This window comes from Episyrphus balteatus, chromosome X, assembly GCF_945859705.1.
Source record: "Episyrphus balteatus chromosome X, idEpiBalt1.1, whole genome shotgun sequence".
NCBI lineage: Eukaryota > Metazoa > Arthropoda > Insecta > Diptera > Syrphidae > Episyrphus > Episyrphus balteatus.
In genome coordinates this window covers 5,710,397-5,721,781 of record NC_079138.1, presented here as the reverse complement: position 1 = coordinate 5,721,781, position 11,385 = coordinate 5,710,397, and the positions used below count along the sequence as shown (strand labels likewise).

The window sequence follows — 11,385 nt, the reverse complement described above, 5'->3', positions numbered from 1 at the left end:
TTAAACATATTCAATTTTCCCTTAAATAATGAACATAAAAAAAAAAAAAAAAACAAAACAAAAATTGTTCCTAATTAATAAATTTTATGTGTAAAAATTGAATGTTCCCTCCTCTTTTTTTTTTTAACTAAAGTTTTGATTCAAGAGATAGATTAGGAAAGAAGGAAAAGTTTTCTTTTCATTTTTTTTTTTTTTTTTTTGCTTTTTTGTTGTATATCAAGAAACTTACATCACAAAAAAAGAATAAGAAACAAAAAAAAAAAAAAAAATCAAAAAGGAACTTAATTTCTTTCTTTTCTTTTGTTTTTTGTTATTATTTCTCTGGCATATGGAATGTGTTCTTGCTTTTCTTCCTAGAAAAACAACAGCACATCATCTCGCCTTGACTCGGCTCGAGAATTACAATTTACACAAAAGTTGGTAGTGCCCACAGACAAAATAGATACTAAAAGGGTTAGTCTGTGCATATACGATTGAGGTCTATGGCAAAGGATCTTCCAACCTGCGCGATTTGTGGGGCGGTAGGAAGATAAATTAGGAAGGATTTTTTTAAAAATTGCTTAAAAAAGAAAAAAAAAACTAAAAATCATGGCAGGAGCACAAAACAGTAGTGACTGCATGAAGGCGGAAAGGGAATTGAGTAATAATTCGGCGTGCGATAGTAGTTTGCATGCTTATGGTGAGTTGTTTAACTCAATTGGGAATTTAACCTTATTGCTACAATTTTTGTAATATCGTTAATTAAGATTCGGATAGAAATGATCCATTTGGAAGTGATAGTACCCATGGAACAGCTCGATATGTTGGTGTTGGAAGTAGTTCGGCGGATTTGAGTGAAGTTGAGGCTGCATTGGGCGTTTCTGGTAGCCAAAGTAGCAAATTTGACTTTCAAACTATGAAAGCTGCAAATAATCAGGTTACAAAAGACAAAACCGAAAGAAAATCAAACAAACATTTAATTAATTTATTTTGTTTTTCTAGAAATCCTCTCGAACAGATATGCCTCGGAGTGAGTTAATCAAAATGCTCGTCTACCTCGAAGGAGAGCTACAAGCTCGAGAAGTTGTGATAGCAGCATTGCGAAACGAACGAGTCAAACACTTTATAACTCATCTTCGTTCCAATCCTATTCAACACAGTGATCCGCATGCAGCATTGTTTCGTGATAAGATAGCTTTGGGTGGTAATTTGATTAGTCGGCAATCTTCGACGGCAGCTGTACAAGCTGACATGGAAGTTCGTGTTATAATTGAACAGCAAATGGAATCGCTGTATCAAATGGTGCATAAGCAACGCGCCACGCATGTTCGCATGGTTAGCATATTGACTGATTCGTTGGATAATAATCAGCGAATGTTGCAAGAATTGGAAGAGGAGAAGAGGAAACATGAGCATGATACAGCTCAGGGTGATGATATAACTTATGGATTGGAGATGGAAAGAACTAAACTGAAACAAGAATTGGAAGCTGAACGTACGCAAACTAAGAAGCTGGAGAAGGATATTAAAAAGCTGCAAGAGACTTTAGACTTTGAGAGGGGTCGACAAAAGCAAATTGTATTGCTGTTGATTGCCGAACGTAAGAAGATATTAATGAAGTATACGGAAGAGGGTAAACGTTCGGAGGATTTGGCTCAGATATTGAGTGAGGAGAAACAACGTTCGGATTCGTTAGCTGAGGGGTTGGAGGAGGAGAGTAAGAAGTCATTGCGCATGGAAGCTGAATTGGAGAAACAAACAAAAACATTTGAAAACGAACGTAAAACGTTGAGGCTGGCACTCGCTAAGGAGGAAAAAAGGTTTGTGTTATTTTGTTTTTGTTTTTTTTTACTAGAGCTTAAATTTTGAAAAAAAAAGAGTGCGTTGTATTAACACAAACTCATTTGGTTTTTGATATGTTCACACTATCATAACAAACAAAAGTGTTTAAATTATGAGAAGTAGATTGCTTTGATATTCTTGTCAAAATAGACATTCAACACAGAAATAATTCGCATCTTATTTGTTAAATTTGATCAATTTTTTAGTGTAAATATTCCACTGTTGTCAAAATAGACATTCAACACAGAAATAATTCGCATCTTATTTGTTAAATTTGATCAATTTTTTAGTGTAAATATTCCACTGTTGTCAAAATAGACATTCAACACAGAAATAATTCGCATCTTATTTGTTAAATTTGATCAATTTTTTAGTGTAAATATTCCACTGTTGTCAAAATAGACATTCAACACAGAAATAATTCGCATCTTATTTGTTAAATTTGACCAATTTTTTAGTGTAAATATTCCACTGTTGTCAAAATAGACATTCAACACAGAAATAATTCGCATCTTATTTGTTAAATTTGATCAATTTTTTAGTGTAAATATTCCACTGTTGTCAAAATAGACATTCAACACAGAAATAATTCGCATCTTATTTGTTAAATTTGATCAATTTTTTAGTGTAAATATTCACTGTTATTAGGCTGTTTTGGTCTACATCAGTTCTATACCATTATTTTCAACAACTCAACGTTTCGCAAGTGTTTCTTACTTCATCAGGGGTATTTATTCAATTTTATTTGCTTCCCCCCTTCTGCTCCTATTGCATATTTCACGGAGACGGCAAAACTCAAGTAATGATAATTAACACTTACATATATCACAGCTGGGTATCAGGTACTTTAATTATATTCATATATTTATATAAATAAAGTACCTGATACCCAGCTTTCAAGTAATTGTTTAAGATGTTAGCACAATCAAAGAAAAAAAAAATTTCAAAACGTGTGGTTTTTCTATGGCAAATTGAATAACTTTTTATGCAAATAATGTAATTTTTAATGACTTTTGAAATTTAACTTTTTCCAATGCTCTGTAGCGATTTTCAGGTCTATGAGAATTATTTACAAGTTTTACGAAAGCCTTAACCATTTACGTGTAAATAGCAAAATACGCGATTTTATCGAATAGTATTCTCTTTGAAACCAAATATCTTCTAAACAATATCATATGCAAAAAAAATAGTAATATGCAAAAAAACGAGACTTGACACAAATTTTGAAATCACTATATCTTCTAAACGATTGCTCGTAGAAAAAAAAAGTTTCTTCTTATTTTTTTTTGTTTGGGAATTATAAAACCTACAAGTCGTCCATACATATTTTTACTTGCTCATAGGCTTTGAGATTTTAATCAAAATCAACATTACGATTCGAAAAAGTGGGTCTCGCTATTCCGTCTGTGCGTCTATTTGCCCATCTGTACACATTTTCACATCCTTAACGGGTGGACGGATTTTCTTCAAATTTGGTACAGATGATTTTTATGGAATTCTGAAAGTTGGTTTGGTTCTTACTTAGAAAGTTTACCTCCCATACAAATTTTTCAAGTTATACCCAATAGCTCAAAAACGGCTGTAACGATTTTGACTAAACTTTGCAGACGTAATACTCAAAGCAATTGCAATAAAACTGCATTTTTATTTTTTCCAAAAAGCCAAAAAAGAATTTTTTTTCATTTAACAAAATTGGGCGCTAAAAATTTACAAGTAAACTTAAATAAAATTGTTTTGAACTGCACGAACTTGCTCTTAGGGTTCAAGTTGTTAGAATTTTTAGGACTTTTTTTATAGAAATTTAGCATATTATTGTAGGTACCTATATAAAAAAAATTTTAAAAACACATAAAAATCGTTTTTTTTTTTTCAAAAGAATAAAACAATATCTTAAATCAAATTGCCCTTCAATACAAGTATGCATTTCATTTGTTTTATTAAGATGCACTTAAAAAAAAAAAACATTAGAGCAGTTTAAAAAAAATATTTTTTTTTTCATTAAAACTTAAAACTTACATTTGAATTTTTTTAACAAAATCGTTGGAGTCGTTTTTGAGAAACTTCAACATTCTCTATCATCGTAATGTCATGACTGATTGTTATCTCAACTTTTTTTGTACGAATGCATAACTTGATATATTATAGTACCTACCAATATCGCAAGTAAAAATAAAATGTGTGTATATTTAACCAGACCCACCTACCGTTACGTATTTCGATGCGCCTAATTTATTTTCTTTTCCTAAAACTAATCATTCTTAAATAATAAAATAACAAAAAAGATTATTCAATTTGTCTGTGCAAAACATTATGCAACTTTGCCTCCTATTGACTTAAGTCAAACGTTCAACTCGCGAGGTCGTATTATGACTCGCAAGATTTGTAAAATGTTTCTTTGTCGAAATATTACGAAATAAGGACCATTAGAACTTTGACTAAACAAAATTAATAGATATAGCGGAAACTATACTCTGTCCGATAAAAATTGGCAGTACAGGCCTTATGGGAGAGCTTTTTTAAAATCAGTGGGACCTAACAGTTGCCCAAAAGCAATTCACGAAAAATATGCCCCTGAAAGACTCAAGAAAACCACAGACACGCCATGGCAATGTTGTTGTAATTTCTTTACCAAGCGACGCACATCTCCCTATGACCGATCTGCCACACGATCGGTGGCAGAATGAAACTTAATTATAATAGACATATCCAGGAGACGTGAAGCAGAATGAGATGCAAATGTCCCATCTTCCCTGTACTGCCAATTTTTATCGGACACAGTATAGTCTCCTACAGAGAATGTCCCACTTTTATCGGAAAAAAAAACCGTTATATAGTTCAAAAGTGTCAAATGATTAGAACTTAATTAGGATGCATCCACAATTTGTAGACATGCATTTGACAATTAACTAAAAAAAATATAGGTCATGCTCCTTACAAAAAACATAATTAAAAAAAAGGAATAATTCAAATGTAAATTCTTCACAGAATATCTCGAAATGCCAACATTTCAAGATAAAACGATTGGCATCCGTGAAACATTGCTGTAACTCAAGCCATAAAGACATGGTGGTAACTCCTTCAAGATGTTGTTGTTCAACGATTTATAATGATTTATGGTTCTGTTTCATTATTTTCAGATTATTTATTTACTAATTTATATGTTGGTGAATTTTTGTTTAAAATAGATATGCAGTTTGTCTTTGAATTTCACCTACAGGTTCACCTACAATTCTTACAGTAATGATGTTTATAGCTATAGAAAAGTTCTGCGTTAATAAAAACAGGAATGAAAGAACTCAACAGCAGTCACGACATTCATAAATACATACTTACATTTCTTTTTTAATCACTCTTAACTCTCTGTTGTCACAAGTGTGTTAAAATAACCCAAGACGATCGCCTCACTCACTTCTCAAAAGATCCATTCACGGATTTGAGTGGAAAAAAGGTTAGCATTGTGTCTATACAAAGAGTTCAAAGTAGTTTTTTTTAGACAACGTAACGCATAAACTTCTTGGCATCCTCTAAGTTATGCCCATTCTACTCATGTGGATTTTGAAGATAAGCTACAAATTTAAGAAAAATTAGAAGAAGCATTTTTAGTTTTGAGATAAATTTATTATGAATTAAACAATGAGTGCAATAATAATAAAATTATTGTGTGTTTAAACTTTTCAAAAATATTTGTATAATAAATAGTATCGTATTAAAAACGCAACAAGCAATAAAAATGTTTGTTCATTATGTATCTGTGTCATTCATATAAGACGGTAATCTAATACTATATAAATAAGATTTAAAACTTTTACTGAGTAAACATTTTATGGTGTAAGCAACAACAAACGATTACTTTTATTTATTATTAATAATCCTTTATTGTTGAAGAGTGAAAAATGTATACGTTTAGAAAAAATATTTCTCTGTAAACCAGCAAAAAAAAAACTTTTGTATACCCTTAGCAATTTGTTGTTGTTGCCCGTGCAAAATTTTTTCTGAGCTTGGTACTGAGTTACCAAAAAAACACGGTTACCATTGACACAAACCATTTACCTTGTGAGCTCCAGATTAAGGGCCTATGACCTAACCATTTCACCGTAGTCTATACTTGCGTTTAGTCTAATTTGTCAGAAAATTTTTCGTCATGATTTCAATGACAAAATCTTAAACTATATACGATGCATTTAAAATATTTCTTGATGATTTTTGTTTTAATTTAATTTATTTTAGAATTAAAGAACTTGAAACGGAGGTGGCTCTTTTGAAGAGTGAAAATGATACGCTTAAGAAGACAAACATTTTGCCGCAACGCATCCAAGCTATACAAAGTGTTCCTGTCCCAACGATTCCTGTTAAATCAAGGCCACTAGGAGGTAATTATTGTGTTTTTTAGTCTTTACCTTTAATAAAATATTTTTCTTCTATCATATAAAAACAAACAAAAAAATGAAAAGATGACTCTTGTGGAACTCCATCATCTCTTGTCAATATAGCAAAAGTAGTTCAACCAACGGCAACAGTATCCAGTGTTCCAGTTTCTGGTCCAAGTACATTTGTCCATTATACCTTTATATTACTCAAAATATAATTTTGATTTTCTTTTTTTAATTAATAGCAACTGGAATTGCAAGATCTATATCTTCTAGTCAGACTCTACGTGCGGCCAATATTATTGTAATTGAAGATTCCACTTCTGGTTCTGCTTCTACGCAGTCACCAGTTAAGGTAAAATATTAACATTTTTTTTTTATTATTTTGCTATTTCTTCTAAATTGTCCTCCTATTTCCGCTTTATTTTGAATTGAATTGATTTTTTTTTCTACTGTCATATTATTTTCAACCTTCCGAAAATTTTGTAAAAAAAAAAAATTAAAATAAAAAACAACGTGAAATTAAACCTTTATCAGTGTATTCAATCGTCACAAATAGCCAAATCTAACATCACTTACAGACACATCTGCCTAAAAGAACATTGTTAATATTTTCGAGTGTCTCGTTTGACATTATTCCTATCGATTGTATATTTCAAAGACATCATTTATCTTTGGCGAGCGTACAAAATTGAATTCCTCTTGCGTGACAGTCTATCGCGCTAATTATTTCCCACATCCAACTCTCATATCTGTGAGTCAGATATTAAAGATCGAAATACGATAAAAAATGAAGATGAAATTTTACAAATTTTAAACTATTACCCCCAGTTTCATATTGAAATGATTTCACCCGAACTTAAAACTAAACTGAAAGTTAAAGGACAGAGTACTGTCGTTTGATTAATACTACAATACTGAAATAGCTTTTTAGATTTAGCGATGGCTTTAATAAATCTTCGTTAAATTTTTTCCCCCATTTCTTTCAACAATGCATCGAACATTACCTACTACAAAAAAAACTCGAAAGATTTTCAACCATATTTAGCAATGTTAATTCCTCCGTATCCTAGGTTCTTTGAGAGAAGACTTAACTAATTAAATGCCTTTCGCTGACAAATTCTTAATTAAATCTATACATTGTAATTTTCTTTTTCGAATCGACGCACAGTGATCAACATCTAAAACCTATTTTCGCCACCCCTATTTTTCAACTAGCTATTGTTTTTTTTATTTTTGTCATATCACAAAAAACTTTCTATAATTTCTAATTATAAGAAAAACCTAAACTTGAAACCGTTTCATAAATAGCAAGGAACAACGACAAATGTCCTAGGAGTTTCACCAGCTGTCAGTCATCGCACTCCTCTAGCATCTGTCACTTCCTCTCCACAATCTATTCAGCAACAGCAGCAATCACCGCAACTTCAACAACAATTGCAAACCATCACATCACCTATTCTTGCAGCAGCTATGGCCAATGCAACTTCTTGTTCGATTCAAGCAACTACCCTACCAGGAGCTTCATCAGCACCAGGACCACTAACTGGGCAATCAGCATCACAAAATATTGTTGCTGTTCCCATAAATAATATTATAGCCAGCGTGACAGTAGCACCATTACCATCATTATCTACTAGTGCAATAGTGGGAACAAGAGGTGTTCCACCACCTATTCCGCCAAATAAACCTGTTGTCCCACCAAAACGGGAACCATCAATATCTCGAATTGGTTCCTTGGCAGCTAATAACAGTAAATAATTTTTTTTAATTTAACTAATAAAAACAAAACATAACAACATACTTAAGAAAAAATTAAATAGAACAAAAAAAAAGAGAAAACAATGTAAACATTTAAGTCAGATTTTGCATATATAAAGCTATATATAAACATGATGATATAAAATACTGAAAAATAAAATTTTAAACACACAAATATTGATTCTTTTCGCGCTTTAATGTAAGTTTTTTTTTCTCATAAATACAAAAAAAAAACAACAAAAACTAGTAGCTGGCTAAAAACCATTTAATCTCAATGTTTCTTATTTTAATTTTTTTTTTGTTTTTGTTGCTAAAACTTAAAAACAGCAAGGCAAAGAACTAATAACACGTGCCTAAAATAAGTACTAAATAAATACAAACAATTAATTCATGTGTAAGTCATAAATGCAAATCTCACAATTATATACAAAAATTAAAGAAACAATAATAAAATACAAGTTTAAACAAAAAGAAAAGTGCTTAAAAAATCAATTTTTAGCAATAAAAACAAAAAAAAAAATATAATTAAAAACATGAATATATGCAGTTGCTCTAGTCTTAAATAAAGTTTGCAATTGCTATAATTTTTTTAAAATTTTATTTCCTTATTTTTTGCTTTTGCTTTTTTTTTTTTATAAATATGAAGCTTCTAAAGCCATCTAACTGTGTCGTCAGCTTGAGATTTTTTTTTTTATTTTTATGTTCAAGATATTCAATAATTTATTTTCAAATTGAAATATTTTTATTGTTTTAATAATACTTTATGCCATTTTTGTTTAATAAAAGCAAAAACACATATATATAAAACTATTATTAGTGTAATTATGAAATTTTAAGAAAAATAATTCAATTCATTTAAAATATAATTCAAAAATTGTTATTATTGTGTTAACAATAATATTAATATTTTATGAAATATTATTTTTAAAGTAAATTATTTTAAAAATAATTACACAATATATATATAAATAATATATATATAATATAAATTAAAAATAAATATTTAATAAAATAAGTATAATAAATGTATATGTAAACAGCCGTAAATGTTACTAAAAATATAATATTAAAAACAAAAAACATTACACATAATGAAATATGAAAAAAATGAAGAAAAACAAACAAATAAAATAAATTAAGAAAAACAATAAATACTACGTTACATACTAGAAAAAAATAGCATTTTGAAAATATCGCCGTCCTTAAATGAAAACTCCCTAAGTCCATTTCAACTTAAAAATCAACAAAGGTTTGGTTAGTAAATAGTGATTATGTGTTTTCATAAACATAAGACCTGCGCTAGACGTGTTCATTAAGTCAGCCCAACTGCAGTACCTGCTGTTCACAAACGTCATTATGTCATCAACATCAGGCAGATTGCGGAGCCAAAATTTAAGGGCTGCAGAACTCGCGAAGAAATTTATTTTACTTTTGATTCGATGCTTTTATTGTCAATAAATGTAAATATTGTAAAAACAAAATTTTTAGTTAGGGTGGTTTCGAAAAAATCTGGATTTTATTGACACTGAAAATTTCTAAATAATGGTTTTTGAGATAAAGAGTTTAAATTGCAATTAGGGTGGCTCTTAAAAATGTTTTATTCAATAGTTTCTTGTGAAATTCCAAAAACTCCAACGTGGATATTATTTTAACCAAATTATCGAGGAAAAAAAATTTGCCATTAAGGTGGTTCCATTTTTTTTTAAATTAACAAACTTTCTGTGCACTAAAACTCATTTTTTTGTCTAAACGCAAAAAAAAAACTTTTTTGAAGACCTTACAAATATTTTGTTTTAATTGTGAAGAACGTGTTTTTTTTTTTATTTCACTATTAAAGAAGGTATTTTTTTTGCGCCACCCTAATGTACAACGTTTTACAAATATTCTGGGCCTTACTAATAATCAAATTTAAAGCTCGCTTTAATTTTTACCTTAATTCTAAATATTTCACAGTACCAAAAACCAATTAAATAGTCAGGTTAAAGGCTAACTCTTGGTTAAATTTTATAGTTGAGTTTCCCAACTATAAATTTTAATCGAGCATTAGCCTTTAACTTGACAATTAAATTGGTTTTTGGAATTGTGAAAAATGTAGAATTAAGGTTAAAATTAAAGTCAGCTTTAAATTTGATTATTGGTAGGGCCCTCTGTGTTGTTAAAAACAGTATTTTAGGGAACTGAAAAAGGAAATATGTTTTTGTTCAACCCTTATTCGACAAACTCATTCCGAGGTCATTTTTAATTTTTTTTTTTTACATTTATGAACATTCAGTGACTACTAAAAATTGTACTTACGCAGGCCTGCAAACATTCTACAGGTGTGTTCAATTAATGCAAAAAGACAATTGTACTAACGCAGATTTCCGAGGTTTTACGAAAACAAATTTTCTTTAATTCAAGGTTTTTCTAAATGTCGTAGGTGATTCTATGCACTTTATCAATCATCGAGTACTTGGAAGAGGAAGAAGCACAATGGACGATTTCTTTTTATTTGCTCAATTTAATGGAATGTTTTAACCCGACGTTTTTACAAGACTTTGTAGTCCTAAAAATCTATGGTGATATTATTTCTTAGCAACTTTTTTATGTAACAATTAAAAAAAAAAATTTACAACGACAAAATTCATTTGGTGGTTGGATCCTCCATCTGCGTCACAGGCTATGAAAATATAGTAGGTATGTATAAGTGAACAGATCCCATTGTAACCATGTATGCCTTTCTAATACTAAAAAAAACCATTCACAACAAATATTATGTAGATTAAATATTACTCACCTATTCTTCTTTAGATGAAGGAACTTGCATTTTGTTTCACTTGTATTTTTTTGATTTTTGGACTTATTTTTAGCAAGGTTTGTTTTTCTGCTCAAAAAATGCACCACCAAAGTTTTGAAAAAAAAAAGAACATGATTGAAGGCCCAACTATAACAGACAAGAGCGAACATGGGCTCATGAGTATGAGCATGATTGAGTACTCATTCAATTCTTATGGGATGCCCATACTGCGCATATGCGCTAGTCGTCAAACTTTCGTTAAGTCTATGACGTACGCTCTGAACTAGACATGCATATTCGGTATTCGACTTATTCGGCCTTTTTGTTTTTATTTTCGATATTCTGTCGAATAGCTCATCACATTCGAGCGAATACCGAATATTCGAAAATATCTGCTTTCGAAAGTAAGAAAAACACAAATATTTCGATTGCAAATAATTCAGCAACCAGACCTCCTAGAATTTTTTAGTTTTCACTTATGAATAGAGCTTAAAAAGACCTTTCATTTGATGTCTCACTCGATAGATTTGTAAGAATTTTTTTTACATGTATTTTTTTAACATGCTCCGAAAATATCTTCCTCGGAATGTAAGAAAAAGACAAATATTTCGATTGTAAAAAATTCAGCAACCAGACCTCCTGGAATTATTTGGTTTTCTA

At 30.2% G+C, this 11,385-nt stretch overlaps 1 protein-coding gene across 1 annotated transcript; it reads left to right on the top strand.

Annotated features, from left to right (window-relative positions):
• The first annotated feature begins 259 nt into the window (after positions 1 to 259).
• On the top strand, positions 260 to 8,649 carry LOC129920625 (CTTNBP2 N-terminal-like protein). The gene is made up of 7 exons (XM_056002037.1): positions 260 to 679; positions 747 to 916; positions 982 to 1,799; positions 6,049 to 6,191; positions 6,273 to 6,365; positions 6,434 to 6,543; positions 7,500 to 8,649. Exons 1-7 carry the CDS (start codon positions 589 to 591, stop codon positions 7,947 to 7,949), a joined length of 1,875 nt encoding a protein of 624 aa, XP_055858012.1. The 5' UTR covers positions 260 to 588; the 3' UTR covers positions 7,950 to 8,649.
• Positions 8,650 to 11,385: the final 2,736 nt, after the last annotated feature.

Bases quoted from the DNA above. Each gene is read 5' to 3' on its own strand.
- LOC129920625 (XM_056002037.1), top strand. From the start codon at position 589: ATGGCAGGAGCACAAAACAGTAGTGACTGCATGAAGGCGGAAAGGGAA. The intron at 6,366-6,433 runs GTACATTTGTCC...TTTAATTAATAG, and splicing joins TGTTCCAGTTTCTGGTCCAA to CAACTGGAATTGCAAGATCT. The intron at 6,544-7,499 runs GTAAAATATTAA...TTTCATAAATAG, and splicing joins CTACGCAGTCACCAGTTAAG to CAAGGAACAACGACAAATGT.